We start from the raw sequence: 27917 nt of genomic DNA, 5'->3' as shown, positions 1-27917 counted from the left end.
AGGGTTTCAAATCCTGGGGGTAAACATTTTCTGGAGGGGTCTAAGCCCTCCCCCAGAGGCCTTTCTACGCTTATGGTCTTCATAAATAATTTTGCTCCTTTAATCTAGTGTTTTGGTGAAAAAATCAAACATAGTAGTCACCTAAAATACGAACTTAATTGAACCGGCCTTAAAGGTGAGTATTAAGTTCGAGTGTAGCCGCTAAGTTTTCTCTAATAATTCATTAAAAAGAATATAAACTTTGTGTTCCCTGCTTTGGTGTGTTCCCCATCAATATTTAAAAAAATTTGCATCAAAGAGGTATAATTTCATACTGTTTTTACTGATTTAATTTCTAAAAAGCCATTTTCTCACGGTTAATTTTCTTTAATAATTCACTTCACCGAAAATAAACATTTTCAACTTTTGCATTGGATCATTCTCCATCAAGTTTAAAAAAAATTGCAACAAGAGTATATAAATTTATTTTGTTTATGCAGATTGATCAATATTACAGAAATTTTGGTTCATTGAGAAGGAGATAAATATTCACATTGAGAAGCGAATTCTTAAAAAAATGTTTGTTTTCTTTTGGAAAAATGTACCTTGTAAACGACCCACTAATTTACAGTTAATAAAACGTAAAACGCAAAAACACATTACGTTTAGTCCGCAGCGTTTGTTTACTAATTTCATATTTAAAACTACTACCATATTTTACACTGCTGGGCGAGACAATCCCATCATTTTTCGTGTGTGTGAAAGAAGAAAATTTTCTCGGGTAATTTTTCTATCAAGTTTTAATCATAAAATAAAACAAAACTAAAAAGTATTACAATAAAAATCAAAATAAAAAGCAAGCGCAGTATACAACCACATTAATAATTCACTTATGGAAAATGAAAAACGTTCATAATCAGCACAAATCCGATTGTAAAACCCTAAGAAAAAAGTATGTAAATGCAAGTGTATGAGTGTGTGTGATCAGGAAAAAAAGTTAAAAGAACGAAGTAGACAAGAAAGAAAGAAAAAGGGAATAGATGACCCGTAGCCCCTTGCGCTATGCTATTTTAAAGTGCTAGTGAACCGCATAACCGTGTCCCTACTACTACGCTATTTTCGGATTATACTTTATTTCTTATTCATTCGAACCCACCATCCCCACTATAGCCTGAATTTATTAATGGGGGGATGAATAGATTCTCGGATATACCAAAGTCTGGCAACTCGTGCCATTGAGAAAAAATTAATTGACAAAAGAAACAAAAAGGCATTGCCATTTCTTGGCTGACAAAGAACGGAGGATAAATTTAAACGAAATATTTCTTAATTATAAATAATGAAATTGGTGATGTACGTGCAAGAAACAAAACCCAAATACAAGAAAACAAGAAACGACGTCAAATCTCAAATATGAAACTGTTCGTATACATCTCCTTTGGGTGAAAATTACGCTTTCCCTTGGTCAAAACAGAAAAAGGCACAATTACTACGAAGAAAAGTGATGATGTGTATATGACTTGTCTTTTCTCAATTTGGAATATTTTGAAAGCCAAACAAGGGTTTATACAGTAGGCATCCTATCATTATTAGTAGGTTTTTTTTTTGGAAAAGCGCAGGTAGATAGATTATTGTAATACAACATGAATTTGTTAAACATTATTTGTTTTCCCTTTGCTTTTGTCATTTCGTGAGCAAGCATACATGTGTTGGTTTCGTTTAATGTATAAATTTGCAAATTCCCGCCCCTCACTTCTTAGAGGTGGCTTGTGGTGTATGTTCGTATGAACAGCAGGGATGGCAAATTCAATTTTTTAAAAAGTACTTAAAAAGTATTTTTAAGTGGAAGAAGAATTATGTATATTATTATTGCATTATTGGAATCGCCTTCCGCCTATCCTTTTGAATAACATTGCGCCATTTGTGGTTCTTAACTTAAAATATGAATTCTGGCTTCATCAGACACAAGTTCCTTATTTTACAATTAGCAAGAAATAAAGTGTGTGATTACTTTTAAATTATTTTTTTTATTTTAGTTTAATTATGCTTTCAAAGTAGTATTGTAACGATTCCTATGTCTTCAGTATGCTATAGAAAAATATTACTAAACAACTGTCAGTGGTACTACGGTACTGACCAGACTGAAAAAAGTCCTATAGTGCTGAATTTCCATCCCTGGTGAACAGTTAAATTGACTGCGGGTCTGAGACAGACAGACCTGAATGGGATGACGATTTAGTAGGGGAATTGGGAATGATAAAAAACAACCTAGTGATAGTGGACAAGACTACTTTAAGAGTGTTATTATTTAAAAAAGAACATTGTTGAATATCTCTCGTAGGTCTTTTTACAATAACAGCAAAAACAAATCGCAATCGATACAGGTGATTTTTTGTAATTAATCTTTTTAGGTTATGGTCTTGGAAACTGTTCGAGTATTAGATATGACCAAGAAATTTAATAAATAAATACAAAATACTGAGCACTCATCTCAAACAATCACAAAATTGTCGTACACATATTTAATAGAAAAAACTAATAAGACTATATTTTATATTTAGCTATCATTTTGCCGCCTCCTTGTGTAAGATTTTAAAGAAGTAAAGTGTAGTGCAGTGTGGAAGACCAAGGCCACAACAAGTGTTGGAAACCTCGCCTCAACTATATTAAGATTTTCAATTGACATTGCCAATTTGAAACAAGTTTATATAGCATTTCCTAAATCTATTGGTGGTGACAATAACAAAGAGCCGGGACAAAAATAAACAAGTGCATAATAGTGGTATTAGTGGATTTCTCGCTAGATATTCGGCCTAAAATTGTTGCTACAAATGGGTACCAATTCCGGAGCCACGACTGGCATCAACAATAAACCCATTGGTGGGGGAGGCACTGGTGGTGGAGGCGGTGTTGTTGGCTCTGGCTTAATTGGTAGCAGTGGCCTTGGAGGTGGTGCCATTAATAATGCAGCCAACAACAGCTTAGGCCAAAATTCTGGGCTGGGGTTGGTAGGTGGCAATAATGTCTCCAACTCTGGAGGTCTTGTAGGTGGTATGGGTTCCGCGGGAAATCCCGAAGATGGCAACGGCGGAGCTACCAACAACGTCAACAGCCAACAGGCGACTCCACAATATACAATACCTGGCATATTACATTTCATTCAACATGAATGGTCACGTTTTGAATTGGAACGTTCTCAATGGGATGTCGACCGAGCTGAATTACAAGTAAGTACCCATATATGTAGTATATATGTATAATTATCAAAATCTATTTTTATTCCTTTGTTTGTGATAAGTTTGGAATGTATAGAAATCAATGAGGCGATGTGTTCACTAATTTGATTATATTCACTTGAATGATTCTACTATAGAACGGATTAGGTTAAGGGAATTTAATAATAGTTTTATTCGAATTAAAACACCTCATCTCTTCATTACTTGTAAGACTGCCGTAATTGATCTCTTCCATAAGAAAAAATAAATACACTGGATGGAAACTATGTTTATAAAAAATATGTCCAAAATGTATAGGTCGATAAAACTTTAAAAAGTTTTACTCAAACGCTGCAGACATTTTTTCTATGAGTGTATATAAAAAATATGAGAGAATCTCTGAATGGAATTTTGAAATTACTCCGTGCAGATTTGTCAAGTACTGCAACCGTTTTTTTTACTAATCTACATTTTAAGGTTTCCATAATAAAATTGCATTTTTAAAACTAGTCCTAAACGAAGAATTCACTTGACGACAAACCTTGTTATATAAATCATGTCACGCTATGGACAACATTTATAGCAATACAATTTACTATAACCCGTCCAAAGCTGGTAGTGAAATTTAAATGATACTTTCTTTTACACTTTGTACTTTGTCAAATAAGTGGAATTGCTCGCGTTTGTAGTCCGGTTTAAATTGAAACGGGTAAATGTTTTTCTTTTAATATTTAACGCTTCAGTGGTCGCTAAGTAAAATATACAAATGGTTTAACAAGTTTGTCCATACACTGGATGACACATACGAAGTAATTTTAGAAGGTGTTTTCCATAGCAAATGTATGACAAATCATGCAGAGTATACCATTTAGACGAAAATTCCATTTTAAATGAAAGGTTTGTTTTTCTTGTTCTACCAATAGTTGCCATGAACATGAATGAATTTTTATGTTATTATATAAAACTGGTTATTACTTTTTTAATGGCCGTAGAGGTCAAAAGGATAATGAGAAAACTTTATAAAATTAATCTTAACAAAATTACAACAAAATCATGAGTATGAGTAAGAGCCACAGAAGTCTAGTGATGATGAAATTTTTAAAATAGTCAATTTCTTTGCAGTTATAATGATTATTTAGGATTTTTTTATTGTTGCTTTTGATCTCAGCTTAAAGCCATGCATTGACTAAAATACAAGTGTAGCTTAACCAACAGAGGAAAAGTATGCTTGTCAAATTTTTTTGGGCAAAGCCCTATAGACTGCAAGATGATTGGATGTACAGCTGTTTCGGAATTACCACATTCCTCATCAGCATCCTCTACTTGCAGCAGGATTTTTTTATTTATAATAATAATTTAATTCATTGCTTATTTTTAATATCATATTAAATTCAAGATAATGAACAAATAAACTTTAGCTGCTTTGGTCATCAACTAAATAATTTTATATATTAAATTAAATATTACAAATTGGCTTCTAAGGGCAATCAAGCTTTTATTTTGAAATTCTCAATTTTCATAAAAATGCAAAGAAAAAAATTTATTGTCATGAACAATCAATGGAAAACATAATTCGATAATTTATTAAAATAATACATATTTTTTCGATTCATATGAATATGGCAACTATTTGGTAGTGTTCTCATTGGAAGAGTTTTTAATACAGTTGAGGTTTAATACACCGGTTATACCGATTGTCGTCTTCACCTTCAGCTGTTTATACACAAAGTTCTGCCCAATAGAAGTATTTATATTTTCGAAGTTTACAGGGTAATTGAATTCCCAGTTTGGAATTAAAGTGCTAAACATCATCCAGCTAATGTGAAACACAGAGAAAATATTTTGTTTCTGTTAACTGGCAGTTAAGGTCTAATGTGTATCGTTATCAATTGCGCCTTTATTGCCAGATGTATTGTGGATCTGAATAAGTTAGGATGTAAGGAGGAGCGAGCAAAGTAAGATGCATTGAGAAATCCATCATTTTCTCAATAGATGACGCTATTGTTGTTTTAGCCCTTTGGAGTTGGTATTTTCGAGTTTTTCGGGAAATAAGCATACTCCAAATGGTGGTTTGCAGTCCTTGGACAGGGTTGAAGACCCTGTGTCGCCCCGGGCCGTAGACATTAGCGTAGCTAGAAAATTTTCCGAGAAGGGAGGGGGGCTATAGCTCCCCCTAGCTTAAAATTAATGGACTTAAGTTATAGGTTATATTTTTGTTTTATTTTATAATAATGAATAAAAAATCAGAATCCAATATAACTAGACAGTTAATTTATAATAAAGCAACTAAAACCAGTTCCAAACTTTTTCCCTACTTCCAAAAATGTCCTCAGAAAGAAGTTAACAGGAAATTTTTAATTCAATTTTTTATAACTCGTTTTTTCATATTTTTTCAGAATTGTTAAGATATTCATTTATTAAGGAATAGTTTTAATATCAATCCGACTAAACAAAATAAAATTGTGCATGAAATTCTTTAGCGGAACTTTGGGCGGTTATATTTACTTGTTTAATATTAACAATGGGAAATCCTAAATAGGTTTTCAAATCCTGGGGGTCTAAGCCCCATCCCCCAGAGGCCTTCCTACGCTTATGGCCGTAGAACCGACTGCAACGAGGGCGGGATGACGCTGTATACCTGTGTCGTTGTATAAGTTTGATCTGTGCGTCAAGAACGGCACTTGCTTTAGCTTGTGAAAACGGCTAAATAATACAGCATTTCTTTCATAAGGTCGATATAGTTCTATCCCATACTAAACATTTTTTTTATCGACGGTTTGCCAATGTAGACTGAAGGTTGATAAAAGCCTATTTTGGCTTTTCAATTTTTTTGCCACTAATCTCAATAGATGATCCTCTATCCAAACCATACACGAAACAACAAGCAATATTTTGCTATAAAAATTATATGGGAAATACTAATAAACTTTTATATTCCTTTTCTTTGCTATAGGCCCGAATTGCCATGTTACTTGGCGAACGTAAATGCCTGGAGAGTCTTAAATCCGATCTGACACGCCGTATAAAAATGTTGGAATATGCTTTAAGGCAGGAACGTGTCAAATTTTATCGTTTAAAATATGGCACTGATCCGCCACAACTCAATGAATTAAAACCATCAGCAGATGATTCATCATTGGGCGGTGAAGTCGCGCCAGATTCTGAAGTACCCTATAGCTCTGTTTCGAACACTACATGGCGCCAAGGCAGACAGATGCTGCGTCAATATTTAGCAGAGATTGGTTATACCGATAACATAATTGATGTTCGTTCAAATCGTGTGCGCTCTATCTTGGGCCTAAATAATAATGCAGAACAAGAGGAAAACGTTAGTCCAAATATTAATGGCAATGAGAATAATAAACGGGCTTCAGAATCTGAAGGTAGATATCAAACAAACATCAGTTCAATGATGATAACTAAATTTCCTATTGTTTTGTTTTTATGTGCTCTCTACTAGGACGCCGTACTCCTGCAAAAAAGATTCAACAAAACAATGATGCAATCATTTTGGACACCGAGGCTGCTGTAATGGCTAATTTTGAATTTTTGGGACCCACAGAAATGTCTGATGACGATGAAATTTCCGATGATCTAGATATGGTTACCGGAGACAATGATGAGAGCGATATGAAAACCACAAAACGTATAATTAAACCGGGCAAAGATTTGAGCAATGAAGGTAAATTAAATGTTTAATATTATGAATTATTTGGAAAGCATCGCTGTTACCGCTTCGAAAGCTTTATTTAGCAATTCCCTCAATGGAAATTTATTTGTAATTAATCATACAATAAACATAACAGTACAAACATAATTCTATGTATTCAATATTTTCTTGTCAAACTTATGAGTGCGTGCGGCGCTATACAGAAAATAAAATGTAATTGCTTTTATAAAACCAATTATTTCCAATATAAGAAAGGAAGTGTAAAATTATTATACGTTGTTTTGGTTTGTGGTTTCCTTGCTTGATTGTTCAATGTATAACATACTATAAATATATTTAAAAATCAGAAATATTGGTTATATAAAAGCAAAAAAGTTGCTGTCATTCATAGTTTATGGAACAGCTGTACCGCTCCTTGGAAAAACTTCGTATAATAAAAACAGCTTCAAATACCCGTTTCTATTTATTTTTCGAATTTTATGGTTTTTTTATTTTCGCCACGAGTATTCTCCAAGATAAATTTCTCTTTCTCTAATTTTCCTAGTGTTTAAATTTTAATTCTTCAAATAGAGTGTATCTACTTGGAATTATAGAGTATATTCTACATAAACGAGATAAATACCGATTGCATACTGTCATTCATATGAATAGAGCCACCACCTGTGTCTGTTTTTTTAATATGCTTTATCATTTCTAAAGACTACTCCAAATCATCAGATTGTATTTGTTTTTTCTAAAGCGATTTTAGGCGTCTTCCATTTTATTGTTTTCGTTGGTCACAACCTCTTTTGGTCGGCTACTGGGTTTATCGTCTTCGGGACTCACTTCACCAATTATCATACCGATATTTGATGTTTGATTTTCTTGGACTTACTGGAAACCAATTTTTCGTTTTATGAATTATTCACAATATCAAAAGCTGCTTCACTCAAAAGCTTTTAAATTATCTCACTCCGAATTTACACACGTTTGGTGCTAACTAAAAATCTTAGGAAATTAAATCAATATTAGATCGATCTATCTATATTTCAGACTGGGGACATCTCAGTTGACATGTCACATATCTTTCTATCATATGTAACTCACTTTGCAAATTGACTTGTACAATTTTATTGGAAGGCGGGTCATATATTTTCTGTATTTATTATACACCACAATATGTGAACGAAATCCGCTTTTAGTTTGCGTGCACAATTTCATTTTTTCATATTTGCCCAAATATTTTTTAACCTTCAAGTTTTACAAATAGACTTTTGATTTTTGCCAACCAACGACCCGAAATGAATAAACAATTTTCAACAATTGCGAAAAAACAACCTTAGGTCTGATAGCCTAATCCTATGGGAAAAATTTTAAATTTTCATTTTAGTTGAAGTCAAATAATCGTATTTTTATTTTGGCTAAAATAGAAATCGATGGGCTTTGTATGATGGGCAAAATGGACTAAACGACTTTTATATGCTGACTACAACTAAGTATTTATTTTAATTTTTTCTTACCCTACAAAGAAATGATTTTGTTGTCCAGAAAAAGGTTACATTGGATACGACAGCACAATTTCGTAGTTTCACAAATTGATGGACATATTGGTGGTTCCAATTATTAGACATTTTGGTAAAGTCAATTATTGTAAATTGAGATCGTTTAATTTTCAAAGATATAAAATAAAAACTAGCTTTAGGAGGTTAATAAAAAACCTGGCTATTCGTCCTCATCTCGATAAATATTTGTAGAAATCTATTTAGATTTTTTATGAAAAATATTTAAAAAATTCATTGCCATTGTTTTCAAATACATGTGACGAATAGTAGAAATATTTAGGAATTATTGCCAAACTATTATTGCAATTTTTACTAGTTACTTATGGAGCGTGCCAAATCGGCGATACTCACACCATTATTGTTATTATTAGAATGAATACACTATATTTTTATTGATTTTCTTTTCTCTATCTCTTTTCCCATTATACAATTTGTTTTTTATATATTTTTTGTTGCTCTACAAAATACATGTGTAAAAAAAATATATACTATTTTTATTCAAATCCTGTTAAAATGATTAATAAGATCTGGGTGCTGAGTTGGGAGAGCAGCTGCTCAATGATATCAATCTAATCACAGAAGGTGCTTATTATGTTGTTAATGTTGTCCAAGTTTATGTTATATATTTGATCCATTCAATTGAATCCCTGAGAAATGCACTCCATCTAGCATTGAGTTTCAAGAGTTTATTTCTGTGTTATGTGTAACGATTAATAAATAAGTCATCAACAATGGCACAAAATTAAGAGGTGCTCGAAGTCACAAAACAAAAATCCTTAATAAAAACAGAAAATTAATACCATTTGTTTGGAAGAAAATTTCTCCGATAGGATACTGTGCCATTGTTGAGCTTTGTATTTTTATGGTTTGTTTCATATATGTGATGTGTAATCAATTTAACAAACAAAATACACATATTGCTTATAAATTAACTTTTTTCGTTTTCTAATGACAATTTTTAATTTTAAGTTTTCCCCTATCAGTCCTCTTAGAACACTTAACAAATTATTTTGCTTGTAGTTAATGTCCTTTTAGATTATTATTATTATTATACATACAAATTATAAAAAACTAATATATGTATTTTCTTTCCATTCTTTTTTCCATTTGTTACCCATAATAATGTATTTGGACTTTGCCTTTGGTATCATGGAAATCATTACAAAATTATACTCATTCTCGACACGTCAACACTCCTTGTGTGCACCATCACCAATGATTTCTACTACCAAATACCTTTATTAAGGGTATTCATCATCAAATGTTGAACAAACCAATAATACTGTGAACGCAGCCGCTTCGGCTGTAGCGCGCCGTAATCTTATCACAGCTGTAACTGCAGCCGGCGATGAAGATGTTGATGCCTCATTGGGTTTGGGCGAATTGGCCCAGCTGACGGTGAATAATGATTCGGAGGGCTCATATGATTCGAATGCAAAAGATGGATCAGGTGGTGCATATCGCAAAACTTGGAATGCCAAATACACATTACGTTCACATTTTGATGGAGTACGCTCGCTTATTTTCCACCCCGAGGAGCCGGTGCTTATAACAGCCTCTGAAGATCACACTCTGAAACTTTGGAATCTCCAGAAAACGGTACAAGCCAAAAAATCAGCTAGTCTTGATGTTGAACCATTGTATACATTCAGAGCCCATACTGGCCCCGTATTGTGTTTGGGTATGTCGACAACTGGAGAAAGTTGTTACTCCGGTGGTTTAGATGGCAATATTGAGTGTTGGCAATTGCCTTCACCCAACATAGATCCATACGATTGTTATGATCCTAGTGTCCATTCGGGTACGCTAAAGGGACACACCGATGCCGTTTGGGGCTTAGCCACAATGCACAGTAACATCGTCTCGTGTTCGGCCGATGGAACTGTGAAACTGTGGTCACCTTATAGTAAAGAACCGCTGCTACGTACATATACAGCTTCAGAGGTAGAGGGCACACCATCATCCGTTGATTTTGTACGCAATGAAGTTGATCACATTGTCGTAGCTTATAATAGCGCCCATTGTATTATATATGATACAGAGACCGGCAAACAGATTATAAAATTGGAAGCAGCTCAAGAAATGTCTGGCAACACGGGGAAATTTATAAACAAAGTAATCTCTCACCCCACATTGCCCATTACCATTACGGCCCACGAAGATCGACACATTCGTTTCTGGGACAATACATCAGGGGTATTGGTGCATTCAATGGTGGCTCACTTGGAACCGGTAACGTCGCTGGCCGTCGATGCCCATGGTTTATATTTATTATCGGGTTCACATGACTGTTCGATACGTCTATGGCATTTGGATAATAAAACGTGTGTGCAGGAAATTACAGCGCATCGTAAGAAATTCGATGAGAGTATATTTGATGTGGCGTTCCATGCTACGAAACCTTATATAGCCAGTGCAGGCGCAGATGGCTTAGCGAAAGTGTTTGTCTAGATGACAAACTTTGCCATTGAATTCACACCAGCGCCCACCCCACCCTGCAAGCTCCCCCTCACACCTGCTCCCGCACCCCCAGCAGAAACCATCAACAACGATTGCATTATATGATATATTCTTTGAGATTGATATCGATCGATCGATCGATGTATGGATGGACGGATGAATGGATTCAAGGATGGTGAGATGTGTGTGTGTGTGTGGTAGTAATATCATCGATCAGATCAGAAGAAAGCAAATCTCTATCTACATTTGTTTATAAGAATATATTAATTCGAAAAACCGTTAGTTTACTTAGTGTAACAAATGGAAGCATAATACATGAAGCGAATGGAGGAAGGCTACCATTATGTCATCTTCTATATAATAGAATCTATAATAGGAATTTACATACATCTACACTTAAGCACCCACAATCTTAGCGATTTTTCGAATAAACCCATGTGGAACGGCCGATATTCAAATAATGTAACGACGACTATTCATCCACAACACTAGGTCGATAGTAATAGTTGCCATCATTTGCTTAAACAATATCGACGATCGAAAGATGTTTATTAAGGAAATACATTTACCATTACTATATTATGTTATTATACAAAAATTAAGGAGAAAAAGAAAACAAATTATAATAAAACACAAAATATATATATATATAAAAAAATTAATCCGCATTCATATAAAAATACAACAAAAAAAACAAAAACATTTACGTTTAAACAAAATATATATATTATTCATAACAACAAAATAATAAGAAATTGACACAAGTGAATACAAAAATATTTACACCTATAGCCCTGTTCATCATCCCATTCATTAAAAAACAGAAAATACACTTAAAAGAAAGTAAACATCATTTAAATGAAAAGAGCAAAAAAAAAAAAACGTTAAGGACGATAAAATCTCTCCAAATTGTAAAGAACAAAAAATTATTGTATTATTTAGACATTAAACGATAATAAATTCGATATATTAAAAGAGAAACAATAACAAAAATTTATTAAATTCTATAAAGTTGATCTAAAATTCTTATGAAATTCCTTCGACAAACTTTTCCGCTCATAGCTATATGATTTTAATCAATGTTTTTAAAGCAATTTTAATTTTTTTACTTTCTTATGCCTTACAAGATTATTTGTGCATTGTTATACATACAAGATATAAACAAAATAACAATTTTGTTTGCCTTTTGTCCTTAACAGATTCTTATTAGTAAACAAGAGCGATAAAAGAAACCTTTCTTTTTTTGATTGAGCGAATCTTTACGTCGTGAAAACCAAAAACAACATTACGATATATTTGATTCATGACAATAAACAAAATACTATTTTTTAATATGTCTATTTAAAATGTTTTATTTATGTTTCATTAAAGAGTTCTTAGTTTCAATATTTCTTTTCTTTTTATATAGCCCATATCGGAAGAAACACTCTTGCCTGGTGTAAGAGTACATGTATCTATAATTTAACAATGTAACGATCAAATATATAAATCACCAACTAATACCTAACATTATATATTATATAAAAATTAATAATAAAAAAATACTTCTTTAAAGAAACAAAAAAACACACATATACCAGACACAATATTTATACAGACCTAATGAATGTAAAGTACATTTGATGACAATTACATTATTACCTAAGGGGAGATATTCAATTTAGACAAAGCAATTATTAGGTGTGCATGTAATTCTGAAGTTGCTAATGCAGGTACTATGTTCGGTGTTTTTCACCAAAACTCTAAATTAAAAGTGCAAAAATATATAGGATGATGATTATATTTTATTGAATGGTAAAGTTCTGAAATCTAGATTGTGTACAATAGAATCTCTTAAAATTAATTAATTCAAAAAATTAACTATGGATAAATGCTGCCTTTCAAACCGAACATAGTACCCACCTATAGTCCATTTTTTCTATCCTTCTTTCTAATTATTTCCTTCAAAATGAGCTGACAAGACACTTGTTGAATTAATAATAATCAAATCAAGCGTTTTTTTTTTGCATTGTCATTGACATCAAAATTGATCTTAAACTTTTAAAATATAATCCAATTTAAATATAATTTAGATGGGATTATATTTTAAATTATTTAAAATATAATCTCATTTAAATACTGCACAAGAGCCTATATATAATAGACCAGTGAATGGTGCGAACTTTCACTTTCCCAGAAGGATTCGATACTACATCTTTATAGTTATCACGTGTCTCAATAATCATGAACCATATCAACCAGAGTACAAGAACAAGTATTTCAATTTTATCCATTACCCAATGACGTTAATGTTTTCTGTGATTTCGATTAAACCCTAGAAACATTTTTTTAAATTTTAGAAAAATGATTTATGACAATAGTAGTCGACTTTTTTATTTTTCCGATCATTGCACTATTGACTTTTGACGTGGTGGAGGTTGTGTTTTCAACTTTTTGATACATGATTATCTATGTTATTGAATCTCGATTAGTTAATCTAAAAACCATAAAGTCGATTAGAAAATTTTGAAGATACCGATAAAACAACCAAAATTATTTGTACTAGATACATATAATATCTGGGATCTGAGGTATAAATTAGGTACACAATTTGGTTCGCAATATAAACGACTTTTAAATGGACTATTGACTCTTTATTTTACAAAAAGAAAATCAAAATATCACATACGCTTACGATGTTCATACTGAGTCATTAGAGCACAACATAGGACTTGACTTCAGCCAAAAATAGGTTGGAAATATGTCTTCAACGTTTGAGCCATTTATCCATATATCAGTATTGAATTTAACAGAAGATAAGCGATACGAAGAGAGTACCATAACATGAAGAGGAGGAACTGAGAAATTTAACATTGTAACATGTATTTTATTATTCTGAAAATTCTGTATTAGAAATTTCGATAGCAAACTTTTGTGCCTTAGGAATAATATACCATGTAGTGATTTTTTTCTGCATAAAGATCACAGTTTATTCTGTGTTAATGCACAAAAAAATCACCCCTTCCATCAGTGATTTGTATTGTATATAATTTCTCTACATAGAAAATACTTTTGACTTTTTTTATGAGGATTCTGATGTGTGTATCTTTGCTCTTATTAATGAATAGCTCCTCTTAGGTAAAAAATCAATTTTTATTTTATTTATTTAAAATTACAAGGAAAATATTTAATTTTTTATTTTATCAAAACAACAACTAATATTGTATAATAGAGGGATATACCATACATTCATGTTTGTTTGGATAACGTACCATGTGTTGCGAATATGATTCAAATTTCTATATGATACGAAGATAAGGAATTTCTCTTCTAAAATTTACTTCACCAACAAATAGGTTTTGGAATTCATTCCCATGTCTCATGTAAAAGATAGAAAAACTATGTGAAGATATTTTCAATTATATGTGGAACTGTATTCCTAGTGAGAGGTTTTCCATTCCCACAATAGAACCGTAAAACAGAATCAGAGACATGCTTTATTTTCTCTTTTTTTGACTTAACCTGTTCGAATTTGTATAACTTATATTTATGTACATTTTTATAACATATAGAGCAGAATCAAAACTCTTTGCTTTAATAGGGGAAATTCTTTCGAAATCTCTTATTTCTTGGCCTTTTTAAATTTGTACTTTAAAATTGGTATATTCATTAATAAATAATGATTTCCTAGTACATATTTAACGTTATCCAAATAAACATTGGGATAGTAAACTCATAAATCGACATATTAAACACAAAATCAGCCCTGATGATGATAAATTGTAGTCGTTCGCTTAATGTATTTTTAAGGCCCAAAAGTAGTTTTATCGAAAAACAAACACTTTAAAAAAAAGAAAACATATAAAGAATATAAAAAAAGAATTTATTGAATTGCAAGTCGCGCTTGATATTATGATAACGCATAAAACGAGGAAATGAAAATACAATTAAACCTAAATATATATTTTTTTTTAATTTTAAGTTTTATTTTCCAATTAATAAATTTTTATTTATATTTAGAATTTCCTTCCAATATGGTTTATATTTTAATATTAAAATGACTCATTTTTTATTTTTTATTGAGAATACAAACATTTTAAATATTTTTATTTGCGCTGTATATTATTATCATAATTATTAAACATTTTTAATTGTAACTTAATTTATGTTCGATTAAATATCGATCATACTTTATATTTATAAATATATTAAATACATAAACCCTATATTAAAAAAAATAAATATATATATATATATATATATAATAATAAAACAAAAACTCCCAGAATATAAATTTTTTGTTGCAAAAAATAAAAAATGCCAAGCGAATAAATATAATTTCCAAAAAGAAAAACAAACCTATATGTCTGCACTTGATGACAACATATAATGGATATACAACATAAAACCCATTAAGCAATTGAAGAAAAGCCTAAAATAACACACAAAACCATCATATAGACAAACAAGAATGTTCTCTCTAATGATGTCCAGTATTGAATCAAGGTAACATATAAACTTTAAAGCTAAATAGAAATAAAGAATATAAAATGAATAAAACACCACCACTTTAACGTTTTTGTAGATACAATTAAATGAACCACGCATTACAACATATGTTGATGACATTAAAACCCTTAAACCATATTTAATATATTTAAACTCAATTTTTATATAACATATATATACATATAATGAAAAAAAAAGAAACAAAACTTAAAACGAAAAAAAATTTAGCATTATAAGGACAACAAGCAAATAATAAAAAAAAAAACAAAATCCAAAAGTTCTGCGCAAAAAGAAGCTACACGAAATTGCAGCAAAAAAATTAAGAAAAAAAAATAATAATACTCATATTCATATATGTAAACCGCTCTTCGCGTTACATAACAAAAAAATATGTAAAATTATAAAGAAAAAAAACGTAAATAAAATCCAAACACACCATCTAACTCTAATGATAAGTAGTTACAACAAAAACAACAAAGGTAATACAAATGAAAAAATTTTCTAAAACCGAAGAAAATAACTTAAACCAGACGATAATGATGATATGATAAAAAAGAAACCCAATTAATAAAATAAAATTTTGAAACCCAATATGAAAAGAGTTTGTTTTGGTTTGATTTTCGCTGAAAAACTTTTTTAATCTTCCTGTCCAATAAGCTCGAATAAATATTGTAATAATTTCTAGTTTAAATGATTTGGACATTGAACCAGCCCGCATTGATATCAGGCTAACATAAAAATAGAAAAACTTTTTGGTTTACATCGAAAATGTAGGACTAGAGCCCAGGACCAGTGCATATTTTGGTGATTGTCTTTACTTTGCTTATATTCCACAATTGCCTTACATCAAGGTTTACGTCCTTATTCGCATGTCTAACCTGCGTAGTAATGGATAGTAGGAGAATAAAAAAGCCAATACGTTCAAAAAAGTCGAAAACTTAGATTTCTCAACATTTTGAAAAAATTGACTTTTGATTTTGTATAGATTAACTTTCTCCAAATTTGGGAAGTAAATTTTTTAAATTAATTAAAAATCAACTTTGATTTTTTTACAAAATGTCGATTTTCAACATTTGTATCCCTAAGCATGAAGAACACTCGAAAGTGGTTTATTGAGAAATATTTATGGGAAAAACACCAAGGAAATTATGTTATCACATCATAGAAGCATCCTTTCCCATTCCGTGGATGTTTTTTGTTTTCATACGAACGGTCCCATCGCCCACTTTCCCGCCCCTTCCGACCGTGAGGGCCTCGTCCCCATGACGTTGGGACAGCGTACACACCATGATCCAGACCGTGGCGGGGTGGAGGCAGACGGATTTGACCAGCTACAGAGAAGGACTCATCAGCCGCATATATTAAAACACAAGATCAAATATTAGGTTATTCAATAAAACTAATGTATAAGTTGTTATCCAAATATGCTAAAATTCTAGACTTCATCATATCAATACTAAGGTTAGTGTAAACTATATGATAGATTGACTTAAAAATAATGCACATCCTACGAATAGGCTCCACAGAAGCATAATTCGAACGTTGTAAATCAATGTAAAGAAACTGGTAATTCCTAGATGGTCTAAAAGGAAAATTTATTCTAATCCTAGATATCAATGCCGAGCATGGAATATCCCCACTAACTAACCTATACATCATCAGCCTCAATCTAGAAGCGTATGATGGAAGAACAAAATCACTGTTCCAATGAAGATGTCTCAAATCGAACAACAAGAACTTCTTCTGAACCGATTCTATCCTTTCAATGTAAACTTCATACTGAGGATCCCACACGATAGAACCATACTCCAGAATGGGTCTAACAAGGGCAGTAAAAAGTCTCTTTGTAACATAAGGGTCCGAAAACTCCTTCGCCCAACGCTTTATGAATCCTAGAACTCCATACGCCTTACTCACCATCGAATATGACCATTAAAATTAAGCCTACGATCCATAACAATGCCAAGATCAACAAAAGAATCAACCTCTTCCAATAACGAGCCCCGTATACTATACCGAACATCAATAGGCCTAGACCTAAAGAATCGCATAAACTTCAATTTCCTCAAGTTCAAAACCATCAGATTTACCCTACACCAATTGTCTGTCCATATATTATTTTGACCCCACAAGAAATAAAGAACAGTGCAAAATTTTGTATGATTTATGACGACGCGAGTAATGACCATGTTCGCATATTCACTACCAGGCGAATGTACATCAATTCTACGATATAGATGTTCACTAGCATATGTGAAAGTTGAACTGTATCCGTTATCATTGCATTTGGGGTTAAAAATTTTTCACAAAAATTTTGAAAGGTCATATATTTTAAGTTATGAGTTTTGTTTAAAAAATATTATATTTAATTAAAAACTATTAAAGGCTTTTGATTCCACTTATTTTGATTTCCACCCTTCGATAATTATTTTGGTGATTTGTGCAACCCAGATGCTTGCTGATAACTTTGAAAACAACCGTGGAATTAACGACACCCATTATTCACGTTCATTAATGTGTCGTGAATATTAGAAAGGGAATTGAAGTGGATAAATAATCGTTGGCGTACACCAACCCTGTTCTGTCGGCTGAAATCAGTGTAAAAAATGATAGAATTTTTAAACACTTTAACTGTTGGAAACTTGTTTCTAATGAAAAAATAAATATATATTTAGTACTTTTAACATAACATTTTTTCATACAATGTTTTATTCAACAATATTAGTAACAGGATAATACAAAATAATAGGGGTTTGCACACAATATAAAATGTTACATCTGTAAGAACTTAACCAAACCACGATTTCTTATTCATGGAATTCCATTTAGCAATATTCATTAATATTGAACTAACACATTGGTCCTTGTCACGATTTTGTCCATAATAATCAACGAATTCACCATCAGGATTTACCAGATACATAATGATTGTGTGATCAACAATATAGTCATTATCCTGATCTCGTGGACCAGCGGAGAAGTACACCCTGAAGGCTTTACACACTTTGCTAATTTGTTCCACAGTACCAGTGAGCCCTAAAAGCTTTGGTGAGAACTCTTTGACATACTTCCCCACAACTTCTTTAGAATCACGTTCGGGATCGACAGTAATAAATATGGGTTGAATTTCTGGATTCTGAGGAGATTTTTCTGTGAAATACAAAATCAATAGCTATTACCCACTTTGTAGATAGTTCTCAAATTCAAGAATTACCAATTTCATCAACTACTGCAGACATTTTCTCTATCTCATCGGGACATATATCAGGGCAATGGGTAAAACCAAAATAAATTAGCAACCATTTTCCCAAAAAGTCTTCAGATTTTCTTGTAGCACCCTGGGGGTCAATCAATTCCCAACGTCCGCCAATTGCAGCTTTTCCAAGCTGTCGTTTGCGTTCCTTGAGAATAGCCTCTTCCTTCTCATGTTTTACATATAGCATAAATGCAACACCAACGGCTCCAAGACTACCAATAGCCGCCACACTTTTCCATGTTATTGGTCCTTTACCTTTGACTGGGTCGGTTGCAGCAAAACGACGTTGTTGTCCAGAAATATTTTGCAATAGCCTACTGCCATTTCTGGATTGATTAAATAGAAGTCTCATACAAGCCCGAGACATAGTTTCTTTTATAATTTACAATTTTCTTACAATCAAAGAGAAAACAATTTTTTTAAGAATTTTACGTAAATGAGCCGGATAGAGCAATCTTCTTCTTCTTCACGAATAAAGAAATCATATATTTATCAGCTGATTGGAAACTCAGTGTCAATTTATGTGAGTCCTACACCCGCGCGTTTCGCGTGTTTTATAGTTAATGATCCGTTCACATTACAATTTTATTTGTACAATACTGTCCAAATATAAATTTTTGATAGATTCGTAAATGTTAGCCAAATATAATTTATGTTTGATAATATAATCGATATTGCACAAAATGAATGGATTGATAAGCCATTTATCGAATTTGAACTTATGGTAGACATATATTAATATTACGTTCACTGTGGCGTTTTTTCAAGTTTGGTAAATCGCTTTTGCACGTAACATTTCAAATATCAAAAAAGAAGATTTCGAGCTTAAAGATTGAGATACGTACCATGCGTTAATGCGTCCGTTAATTGAAGAGCTGAATTTTCTCTTTGAAAGCAACAGTTTTGTTGGAGTGCTTCAAACTGAAAAATATCAACCCTTCCATCAACGCACGGATTAACGCATGATATGTAACTCAACCTTAAGGTTCAATCAACGGGCGCATTAACGCATGGTAATGCTAATACTACGTTCGCACTAGACACGAAATCCTCGTAAACAAGGATTTTGGCCAAAATCCTCCTAGATCTCAGTAGATTTGCAATAGGCAAATATCAGCTGGCTCCTAGAGGATTTCAACAAAATCTCTCTCAAAATCCTCTATACTGTCATGTACAACTGTGGTTTTAGTACTAAAAATGCGCTTTTTGCAACCCTGCCCCAATTTTCCTTGTAGATGAATGCGTGTGTCGTGTGCACATACGGGTTTGTATTTGTATTGATATATTTACAAACAGCTGCTAAATCCTCAAATCAACAAAATCTCGTTATTTTGCCAGTCCGAACACTTGAGATTGTAAAGAGATTTGAGTTCTAAATAGCGAGATTTCGTGCCTAGTGCGAACGTAGTATAACGTAGTAAGGAACATTTTATTATAACGCGCAGTTCCTACAAACTTTTTATTTGAAAGGCAAGGGTATTTTTTATAGAATAAATGGCAACTAATGAATGAATATTAATTTTGAAAAAAGAAAGCCGGTTTAATGCATAGAAAGAAGCTAAGCCGTACTCCTAGTTTTTATGTGTTATGCGCTTTACAGACTATCAGTTATTCCGGACGGAATGTCGGTGTTTGTAAAGAATTTTACAATGTGTCGGATCGATACGACTTGTCGGCGATGACTAAATAATCGGTAAATGTGTTATCGATCCCATAAACATGCAGCAGTATCGATTATGCCGTCGGACTTAAATTATAATGTGCACAATATATGGGATATGTTCGACACGAGCACTGTCGTCCGGAATAACTGATAGTCTGTAAAGCGCATTACGCCCTTTAATGACTTAAGGCCGGTACTATGTTCATTCTTGCGAAAAATTTTTATAGAAACCATTATTTCGCACATAGAAAGCGGTGGTTATTTAGGTAACTTGGAGCGCTATTTTACAGGGAGCAATATTGAATTAAGTTGGTGGTTGCTGTTTGTTATTACAAAATTAACATTTTATTTTCCTTGGGCAATTGATCTGCTGCTCCTTTGATCCTTTGTATAGTTTCGGAACAAAAATATAATCCGTGTTTGTGTTATAAACCCACACAAATAGTTTTAATAAATAAATTATTTCTTAATTCACATTGCAAATGGCGCCATGCTATAAACGTCAGTTTTTCAACTCGAAAAAACAAAGTACCACAAATGGAAAAATTTCGCTAGTTTTTCGCATTTTTTAATTTTGTATGGAGTTTCAACGCGAAAACCGAACAGAGTACCGGCCTTTAATAGTTGCAGGAAAAAATAAAACACATCCATTGTATGTCGATTGTTTGAGCGTCTAGCGTTTGCTGTTTAGATGTGTATTTTATTCGGTTTGACGTTATAACGCCTATTCTATAGGTTGCCTTTTGACACGAACGCTCTTTTGACGTCTCGTTTTGTAGTTGCATGGAATTTGCAAAATAGATTTACTGAAAAATAAAGGATTTTTATCATACTAAATAATGGTAAATTTATTTGTAAAACCATTCCATTACTCAATAAAATCTTTTGCTATTGGGGCAAACTATTTCCTGATTTGTATACCGTTACTGGGGAATGTTTTGTATTTGTCTATAACATAACCTAGAAAGCAGCGCCACGAAATTGGTGTTCATAAATATATGCCAAATTTTCGTGCTACACCTTATTTTGTGTTTGTATCCTTTTTAAACAAGAAACTATCTTGGGTCGCTTGGCGGAGATAGTAATGGAAATATTGTTGCACCCAGTGACAGGAGGAGTCTTAGTTTGTTAGTTCGGCATTTGCCGTTTACACTCTTACTAACATGTGTCATTTTATTTTTATTTCCAGAGACCTTTAATGTTACAGGGCCATGAGCGTTCCATCACGCAAATTAAATACAATCGCGAAGGTGATTTGCTTTTCTCTTGCTCCAAAGATCAAAAGCCAAATGTATGGTATTCCAATAACGGAGAACGTCTAGGAACGTACGATGGTCATCAGGGAGCTATCTGGTGCTTGGATGTGGATTGGACAACTTCAAAGCTAATTACTGGCTCTGGTGATATGACAACCAAAATTTGGGATGTTGAGCATGGTGTAGTCATCGCATCGATTCCAGCAAAGTCCTCTGTACGTACTTGTAATTTCAGCTACTCTGGTAATCAGGCGGCTTATAGCACAGATAAAGCTATGGGTCAAAATTCTGAGCTATTTATTATTGATGTCCGAACCGCTGATCCTAGTTTGTCGGAACAAAGTCCTATTTTGCGCATACCCATGTTACAATCAAAGATAACTTCAATGTTGTGGGGACCTTTGGATGAGACAATTATTACAGGTTTTAAAATTTCTTAATTTAAAATTAATATGAAACAAACTAATGTAATCTTCAAATTATAGGACACGATAATGGGCAAATATCGATCTGGGATATCCGTAAGGGGCGTGAAGTCAATTCGGTCAACGATCACAGCGCAGGCATTAATGATATGCAAATGTATAAGGATGGCACCATGTTTGTGACAGCTTCCAAAGACACATCAGCCAAGTTGTTCGATTCGGAATCGCTAATGTGTTTGAAAACCTACAAAACCGAACGTCCTGTCAATTCGGCAGCCATTAGCCCTATTCAGGAGCATGTTGTCCTTGGAGGTGGTCAAGATGCTATGGAAGTTACAACAACATCAACAAAGGCTGGTAAATTCGATTCTCGTTTCTTCCATTTGATATACGAGGAAGAATTCGCACGCCTTAAAGGTCATTTTGGTCCTATCAACAGTTTGGCTTTCCATCCGGATGGGCGAAGCTATGCGTCTGGTGGTGAAGATGGTTTTGTGCGTGTTAATACATTTGATAGTACCTACTACGAGCCCCTATTTTAGATCAAAAATTTCTCCATAATCCTGTATTTTTCGTATTGTGCAAAACACTCAAAGAAAAGTAATTTATATACCTACAACTAAATAAAACATCAGTGGGTCTTTTTCTACTCTGGAAGTGATTTGTTTTTATATTGATCCATGTAAGAGAATGATAAACGATATGTATTGTAATAAAATCAATAAGCAAATCTATTCCAGAACTCGAAGAAGACTGTGTAAAATAATGTTTGCATATTAACACATTTTCTCAAAAATCCAACATGTACCACTGTGGTGCAGTTGCTAGCATTCTAATATATTAGTGACAACTAATTGGTAATGGTGGGGTTCACCAACTTTGGTATCATAATTGATTTTTCTCAGTAATGCAGAGGTAATTTCTGAGTACTAAAGCTTCTCTAAATATGGGTGTTCCTCTTTATTAGTGAGCTTGTCAGATTCCAGCATAAATATTTGAGAAAATAGGAAGTAGTCGCTGGTTGCTGAAATACCAGACTTTGTCTGCTACCATTGCGCAACAAACATAAACTATATACAACAAATTTATATTACTTGTAGATTTAATCCTGTGGGAGCAGCTAAAATTTCCCTTTTAAGTAATGTACTAAATTAAGAGTTTTTGTTGGCATCAGGGATTCAAAAGATATATATTTTTATTTTCCATTTATAAGAGTTATACAACAATAACAATTTCTATATATATTATTATATCTTAATAAATTATTGAATCCTTACATCTTCAATCAGTATCACATAACCAGTATTCTTCATAAGAAATAAAAGGACAAGGCTTTCCGAGATTTTCATTTTGAGCTCAACCAGTGCTTGCTCTGTAATATATAATGTGGAATAAAGTACTTTTGTGTGTTTAAAGACATTTATAATTATTATCTGGTAACACCATTGGGATATATAATTAAAAGAAAATGTCCGGATAGGACGATTAATTTATATTATAAACATGAATTTGAAATTTAATACATCCAGAGTGAGGTATATATATTTAGTCTAGGTACTTCATACGTGGGAATACATTTATATGTATGTTATAGGTATTTGCATTTCTTTTTATTCACAACTACACCACGGATATAATCGTGATGTTGTTTAAAAGAATGATTTCTTTTTATGTTTGACCACAACTTGTTGGCCTGACATTGCTGCCAATTGTGCCGGTGTGGGTACACATCCCGGAGGAGGAGGTGGTACAAGTATGGCACCTTGTGCATTGGTTTTTATCTCTGCGCGTTTATCAAACTCTAAAACATTGTTAGCAATGGGATTTTGTGGCTTTCTACTGCTACTACTGGCACCAGTGTTGCTGTAATACATTTGATGTTGTTGCATATGAACTGGGTATGGATTTACATAACCACCACTGTATACTGGAACCGGAGGAGGTCCATAAGTTAAAGGCTGCTGATGGTGGGTTGGCATTGCTGGATACTGGTAAGACTGATGTGTAGGCTGGGGTTGTTGGTAATGAGGAGGTTGGTTGTTATGCCTTGTATTTGCTGACATTTTTAAAGATTCTTCATATGATGGAGGCGGCGCTCCTCTCTACGAAAAAAAACGAATTATTGGGTGAAGTAAAACAGAAAAAAAGTTGCATCACTTACATGAAAATCAGTGGTCATATCACCGACCAGAGGAGGAGCTGTTGGGTATAAGTGCGGTTTTTCTGAAAACACGTAGGGGATCGTATTAATAATCTTAATTTGTTCAATATGTTTCCATTCCATCACTTACCTCCTTGATTTGCCATTAATATACCTGTTTCTATTAATATTTCTTCAACAAACAATGCGAATGGTTATTATTCATCGATTTCTCAAGTTTTTGCGAAATTGTTTGACAGAACGAGAGAGTAAATAAACAGAGAGAAATCGACAATAATCAAATGGATTTTATGCAGACTGTCAAAGTCAAAAGTCGTTAAGAAAATTAATTTTTGAAAATAAGGAATCTAAAGAAATAATCAAGGCATAAATACGTCTTGGAATTATTTCCAATAATAAAGTTTTGTGAGCGATGGATTTTTATTTTGAAGCCAAATTCAACATGAATCACTTTCTCAACAAATCTTATTATTAATTTTAGACACAGGTCGCATACGAAAATTGTACCAACCTGAGGTTAACATTGATATTCTTTTTTAAATAACCAACTAAAAAGGATGAGCTCAATAACCTTGATAAAAGATACAATGGTCCTCTAAGTACGACAATGATGGTTAGGTTATAGTAGCAACCCCTAATTAGGGAGTCACAACATTCAGTCCAGTGCTGGAAAACTTTGTTTTGATCATAACTGGGATTGAACACATGATCCTTTGTATGCGAGGCGGGCATTCCAACTACTGCACAAATATGGCTCCCTTGGATCTATTCATGCAACTCTTCTTGACAGCGAATCTCCTCACTGTTCCACTAACAAATATATAATTCCGATACTATTAAAATATCGACATCAGCCGTTTACGAGAATATACTACCCTGTCGAGTCAGCAGTAAGACCTGAGTATTTATGGAACCTCCATCTGACCAAATAGGAACAAGGCTAAAACCAAACCCTAACTCGGGAGTAGATTTAACATTTGCACAGTGATATCAATATTTTAATATTTGACCTACAAATCACTACATACCGTGCGGCAATATCGCAATTTTTACATATAAATTTATATTTATTTATTACTTTTAGTGTTAAGTCATAATGTTTATATAATTTTGTATTGTATTTTGGAGTAGTTTTTATTGTAATTTAACCCATGGCTTCAAATTCAAAATCGAGCAAATAAAATAAAATAAAGAGAAAAAATTAAATAAATCTTTTATTTTTTGGCAATATTTTATTGGTATCCAATTTTTATTTTATTTTATTAGCTTTCCTTGTTCTTCAAAATTTCTTTGATGTGAGCAGGAACTTTAACCCTCTTTCTTTTAGATTTCATAGGGGCCTTACTTGCTTCAGCTACTTTGTGATCTTTCGATTTTGACTGGTACTGTTGTTGTTTTTCTTTTTTGCTCTTCTTACATGATAGTGGATTAGGATTTTTGGGACCTTTGTGCTTTCGCGGCGTTTGCGTATCATCTTTGACATTTTGAAGTCCCTCTTTCTTTTTCAAGATTTCAATTTTCTTTTCTGCAGCAGCTGGTAGTAGATTATTGGCTTTTTTACTAACCCATTTTTTTGAAGCATCTGATGGTGCCTCAAGAACAGGAGCTGCTTTATGTAAATAGAGTAAACAACGTCCTGGCACCTTGCGTAAACTTCCTTGTAAGGCGCGATCTTGAGAGGCTACAATGTAACGAGAGTCTTTGGTCTGAAATGAAAAAAATAGTACATACAGTTATAAATGACAAAATATGGTTAAACATAGAGTTCTTATTCACATTACACTTCTTAAATCCACTTTAGATTTCAACTGTCGTTTGCCATTTTTGGTAGATTTCTAGTAAATGGGCTAGAAATTTACTAAAAGTGGCAATGTAAATGGGCTATTAATGAATTTACCCCATTAGACTTACCATTTGTTTTATACATTCCGCTGCTGACACTGGTTTACCCTCGTGGCCACATTTGTGTACATAAAATTGTTTGACAATTTGTGTGGCTCCGGTTAAGGGACCACCCAAAGATTCGGCCTCCAATATTATGCATTGTGTGGTTAATAATTTTACTTGGGATTGGAAATACTTCTTCAATTGTTCCTCGATTATGACTTTATTCTAGGTGTACACATTTAATAGATAAATCTCGAAAAATTTTCTAGAAATAGAAGTCGTTTTACCTTCAGAGCAGCTTGACAAAATGTTGCATCTATTAAAACCTGATAAGGTTCATGGTATTGAAAATGTGTGGTAAAGTACATGAGAGTTTTGTGAGACTTTTTGTTTCGAGTAATCTTCATTTTTTTATTATGAATATAACGTTAATATTCTAAGGAATTTTATTCTGAACAGAAATCAAAACATGTCAACAATAAAATTTCACTATTCCCAATAACAATAATCACGTTTTAATTCACAATTAGTACAGTTAATTAGTTCCTACGTAGGCGGTTAACGTTAACGGTACGGATTATAGCTATACTGTTTTAAAATATTGATTTATCTTGCCATATGTGCAATATAGTGAATACGATTAATTAATATTATATATATTATACGAAATGCTTTATTCGTGATTCATATGGAGAATATAATTATGTTGTTCCGTTTGATTTATTATGTTTCAAATAAAATTTTAATTCCCAATAACCATCCGGGGATGTTTCATGAAATAATCGATTAAAATCAGCTGTTTACCGGTGTATTCATTTCACAATAATAAAGTGCATTACGTTAAAAATAAATTGTCTAATAAAAATGAAATTTCGTGAATATCAATAAAGAGCCGTGAGTAGATAAAGGTGTAACAAGTTTTAGTTAGGTACAAAGGCAAGAGAGCGAAAAAGATTCGGTATGGGATATGTAAACAAAGTTTCCCACAACCATTGAGCTAAATGGTTGTGGGAATGGTCGAAATCCCAATTTTTATGTCGCTATCGTTTGGTTAATAAAGTGCGATTTTTCTTATAGGATGTTTTGGTTGATACTACTGTGGGAAAAAAGTGAGAGGAATTTCAAAATTTAAACTTCGCAGCTCCTACATATCACAGTAGCTCAGTGCAATGGTTAGCGTGCCCGCCCTACATACAAAGGGTCATGGGTTCTATAGCGGTTTCGACAGATCACCAAATTTTTCATCGGCGGATTAGTTGAATGGCATTTCGGCCAAATTGAATGTCAATATAATTAGTACATGTTTTCGATTAAATTTACTAGTCGATCAAGAGTGCACTTTCCGATGCACTTTCCGATGCACTATCTTCCGATGCATCCGTAGGGGATTACCTTGAACAAGATGAATTTAATTTAGAAGAATTAATAAAGATTTTTTATCTTAAAAACAAATTCATATTACTCTTTGTCCACAGAAGTATGTAGTAGTATGCAGTACATTGGCGCTTTGAATATCCATTTACAAGGAAATCATTCATCAATCATTCATTCTTCGCATAGATAAAATAATTTGGAAAAATACGACCAGTGAATGGTCTGGCTTAGAGTAACCTTTTTCTATTTATATGTTGAAAATTTCGATTAGATCACAAAAATTTAAAAGTAGCTTTCCAAATATTTCTTCGCGATCGTCACTTACATTCGTATAAAATAGCTCTGCCGTTAATAAAAAAACATCGGTGGAAAATTACTGATTGCTGGGAAATTTTGATTGAGGACTTAAATGGAAATTTTCAAATACCACCAATTTATATCTAAATATGCATATAGAAAGTACGAATTACGTCTTGTTTTAAAAAGATTAACGTTTATTTTATTTGAAAGAATTTGCCATATGCTTATCTCTTGTAGCCTAG

General features: G+C 32.8%; 6 protein-coding genes across 12 annotated transcripts in view; 3 read left to right on the top strand and 3 right to left on the bottom strand.

The window, feature by feature from the left end:
- The first annotated feature begins 695 nt into the window (after positions 1-695).
- On the top strand, positions 696-15952 carry Cka (Connector of kinase to AP-1). Of its 7 annotated transcripts, none has more exons than XM_075297599.1 (6): positions 696-760; positions 2541-3206; positions 6148-6577; positions 6655-6876; positions 8931-8987; positions 9652-15952. In XM_075297599.1, the coding sequence occupies exons 2-6, from the start codon at positions 2811-2813 to the stop codon at positions 10854-10856; spliced, it is 2310 nt and encodes a 769-aa protein (XP_075153714.1). In that variant the 5' UTR covers positions 696-760; positions 2541-2810; the 3' UTR covers positions 10857-15952. The 7 variants fall into 7 exon arrangements, with proteins under 7 accessions (XP_075153714.1, XP_075153711.1, XP_075153715.1 ...); XM_075297596.1 differs by having other exon boundaries at positions 713-931; XM_075297600.1 differs by having other exon boundaries at positions 714-931; positions 9700-15952.
- A 2071-nt stretch (positions 15953-18023) lies between these two features.
- Scox (Synthesis of cytochrome c oxidase) lies at positions 18024-19087 on the bottom strand. Its single transcript, XM_075297595.1, has 2 exons — positions 18568-19087; positions 18024-18503 (listed from the first exon to the last, which is right to left on the bottom strand). The coding sequence occupies exons 1-2, from the start codon at positions 18974-18976 to the stop codon at positions 18142-18144; spliced, it is 771 nt and encodes a 256-aa protein (XP_075153710.1). The 5' UTR covers positions 18977-19087; the 3' UTR covers positions 18024-18141.
- Positions 19088-20957: 1870 nt separating this feature from the next.
- On the top strand, positions 20958-22719 carry eIF3i (eukaryotic translation initiation factor 3 subunit i). The gene is made up of 3 exons (XM_075297591.1): positions 20958-21114; positions 21462-21951; positions 22014-22719. The coding sequence occupies exons 1-3, from the start codon at positions 21112-21114 to the stop codon at positions 22493-22495; spliced, it is 975 nt and encodes a 324-aa protein (XP_075153706.1). The 5' UTR covers positions 20958-21111; the 3' UTR covers positions 22496-22719.
- A 392-nt stretch (positions 22720-23111) lies between these two features.
- LOC142227189 (uncharacterized) lies at positions 23112-24396 on the bottom strand. The gene is made up of 3 exons (XM_075297594.1): positions 24245-24396; positions 24115-24176; positions 23112-24055 (listed from the first exon to the last, which is right to left on the bottom strand). The coding sequence occupies exons 1-3, from the start codon at positions 24258-24260 to the stop codon at positions 23603-23605; spliced, it is 531 nt and encodes a 176-aa protein (XP_075153709.1). The 5' UTR covers positions 24261-24396; the 3' UTR covers positions 23112-23602.
- A 930-nt stretch (positions 24397-25326) lies between these two features.
- Positions 25327-26491, bottom strand: LOC142227188 (rRNA-processing protein UTP23 homolog). Its single transcript, XM_075297593.1, has 3 exons — positions 26289-26491; positions 26026-26226; positions 25327-25820 (listed from the first exon to the last, which is right to left on the bottom strand). The coding sequence occupies exons 1-3, from the start codon at positions 26406-26408 to the stop codon at positions 25377-25379; spliced, it is 765 nt and encodes a 254-aa protein (XP_075153708.1). The 5' UTR covers positions 26409-26491; the 3' UTR covers positions 25327-25376.
- Positions 26492-26816: 325 nt separating this feature from the next.
- Positions 26817-27917, top strand: part of LOC142227185 (ATP-binding cassette sub-family G member 1-like) — a 126676-nt gene continuing 125575 nt past the window's right edge. The window contains exon 1 of the mRNA XM_075297589.1: positions 26817-26895. The gene's annotated coding sequence lies outside the window, so the exon portion shown is untranslated. The remainder of the gene's footprint in view (positions 26896-27917) is intronic.

Source organism: Haematobia irritans, chromosome 2, assembly GCF_050003625.1.
Source record: "Haematobia irritans isolate KBUSLIRL chromosome 2, ASM5000362v1, whole genome shotgun sequence".
Classification (NCBI taxonomy): domain Eukaryota; kingdom Metazoa; phylum Arthropoda; class Insecta; order Diptera; family Muscidae; genus Haematobia; species Haematobia irritans.
The sequence above is the reverse complement of the archived record's forward strand: the minus strand, read 5'-3'. Positions and strand labels throughout refer to the sequence as shown.

What these genes read in the sequence shown, in the direction of transcription:
- Cka (XM_075297599.1), top strand. Translation starts at nt 2,811, where the DNA reads ATGGGTACCAATTCCGGAGCCACGACTGGCATCAACAATAAACCCATT. An exon ending in ACGGGCTTCAGAATCTGAAG is followed by an intron (nt 6,578 to 6,654) that starts GTAGATATCAAA and finishes GCTCTCTACTAG; the next exon opens with GACGCCGTACTCCTGCAAAA. An exon ending in TATCAATCTAATCACAGAAG is followed by an intron (nt 8,988 to 9,651) that starts GTGCTTATTATG and finishes ACCTTTATTAAG; the next exon opens with GGTATTCATCATCAAATGTT.
- Scox (XM_075297595.1), bottom strand. Translation starts at nt 18,976, where the DNA reads ATGTCTCGGGCTTGTATGAGACTTCTATTTAATCAATCCAGAAATGGC. An exon ending in TGCAGTAGTTGATGAAATTG is followed by an intron (nt 18,504 to 18,567) that starts GTAATTCTTGAA and finishes TGTATTTCACAG; the next exon opens with AAAAATCTCCTCAGAATCCA.
- eIF3i (XM_075297591.1), top strand. An exon ending in GGATGAGACAATTATTACAG is followed by an intron (nt 21,952 to 22,013) that starts GTTTTAAAATTT and finishes TTCAAATTATAG; the next exon opens with GACACGATAATGGGCAAATA.
- LOC142227189 (XM_075297594.1), bottom strand. An exon ending in ATATGACCACTGATTTTCAT is followed by an intron (nt 24,056 to 24,114) that starts GTAAGTGATGCA and finishes TTTTTTTCGTAG; the next exon opens with AGAGGAGCGCCGCCTCCATC.
- LOC142227188 (XM_075297593.1), bottom strand. Translation starts at nt 26,408, where the DNA reads ATGAAGATTACTCGAAACAAAAAGTCTCACAAAACTCTCATGTACTTT. An exon ending in TTTGTCAAGCTGCTCTGAAG is followed by an intron (nt 26,227 to 26,288) that starts GTAAAACGACTT and finishes GTGTACACCTAG; the next exon opens with AATAAAGTCATAATCGAGGA. An exon ending in CGGAATGTATAAAACAAATG is followed by an intron (nt 25,821 to 26,025) that starts GTAAGTCTAATG and finishes TTTTCATTTCAG; the next exon opens with ACCAAAGACTCTCGTTACAT.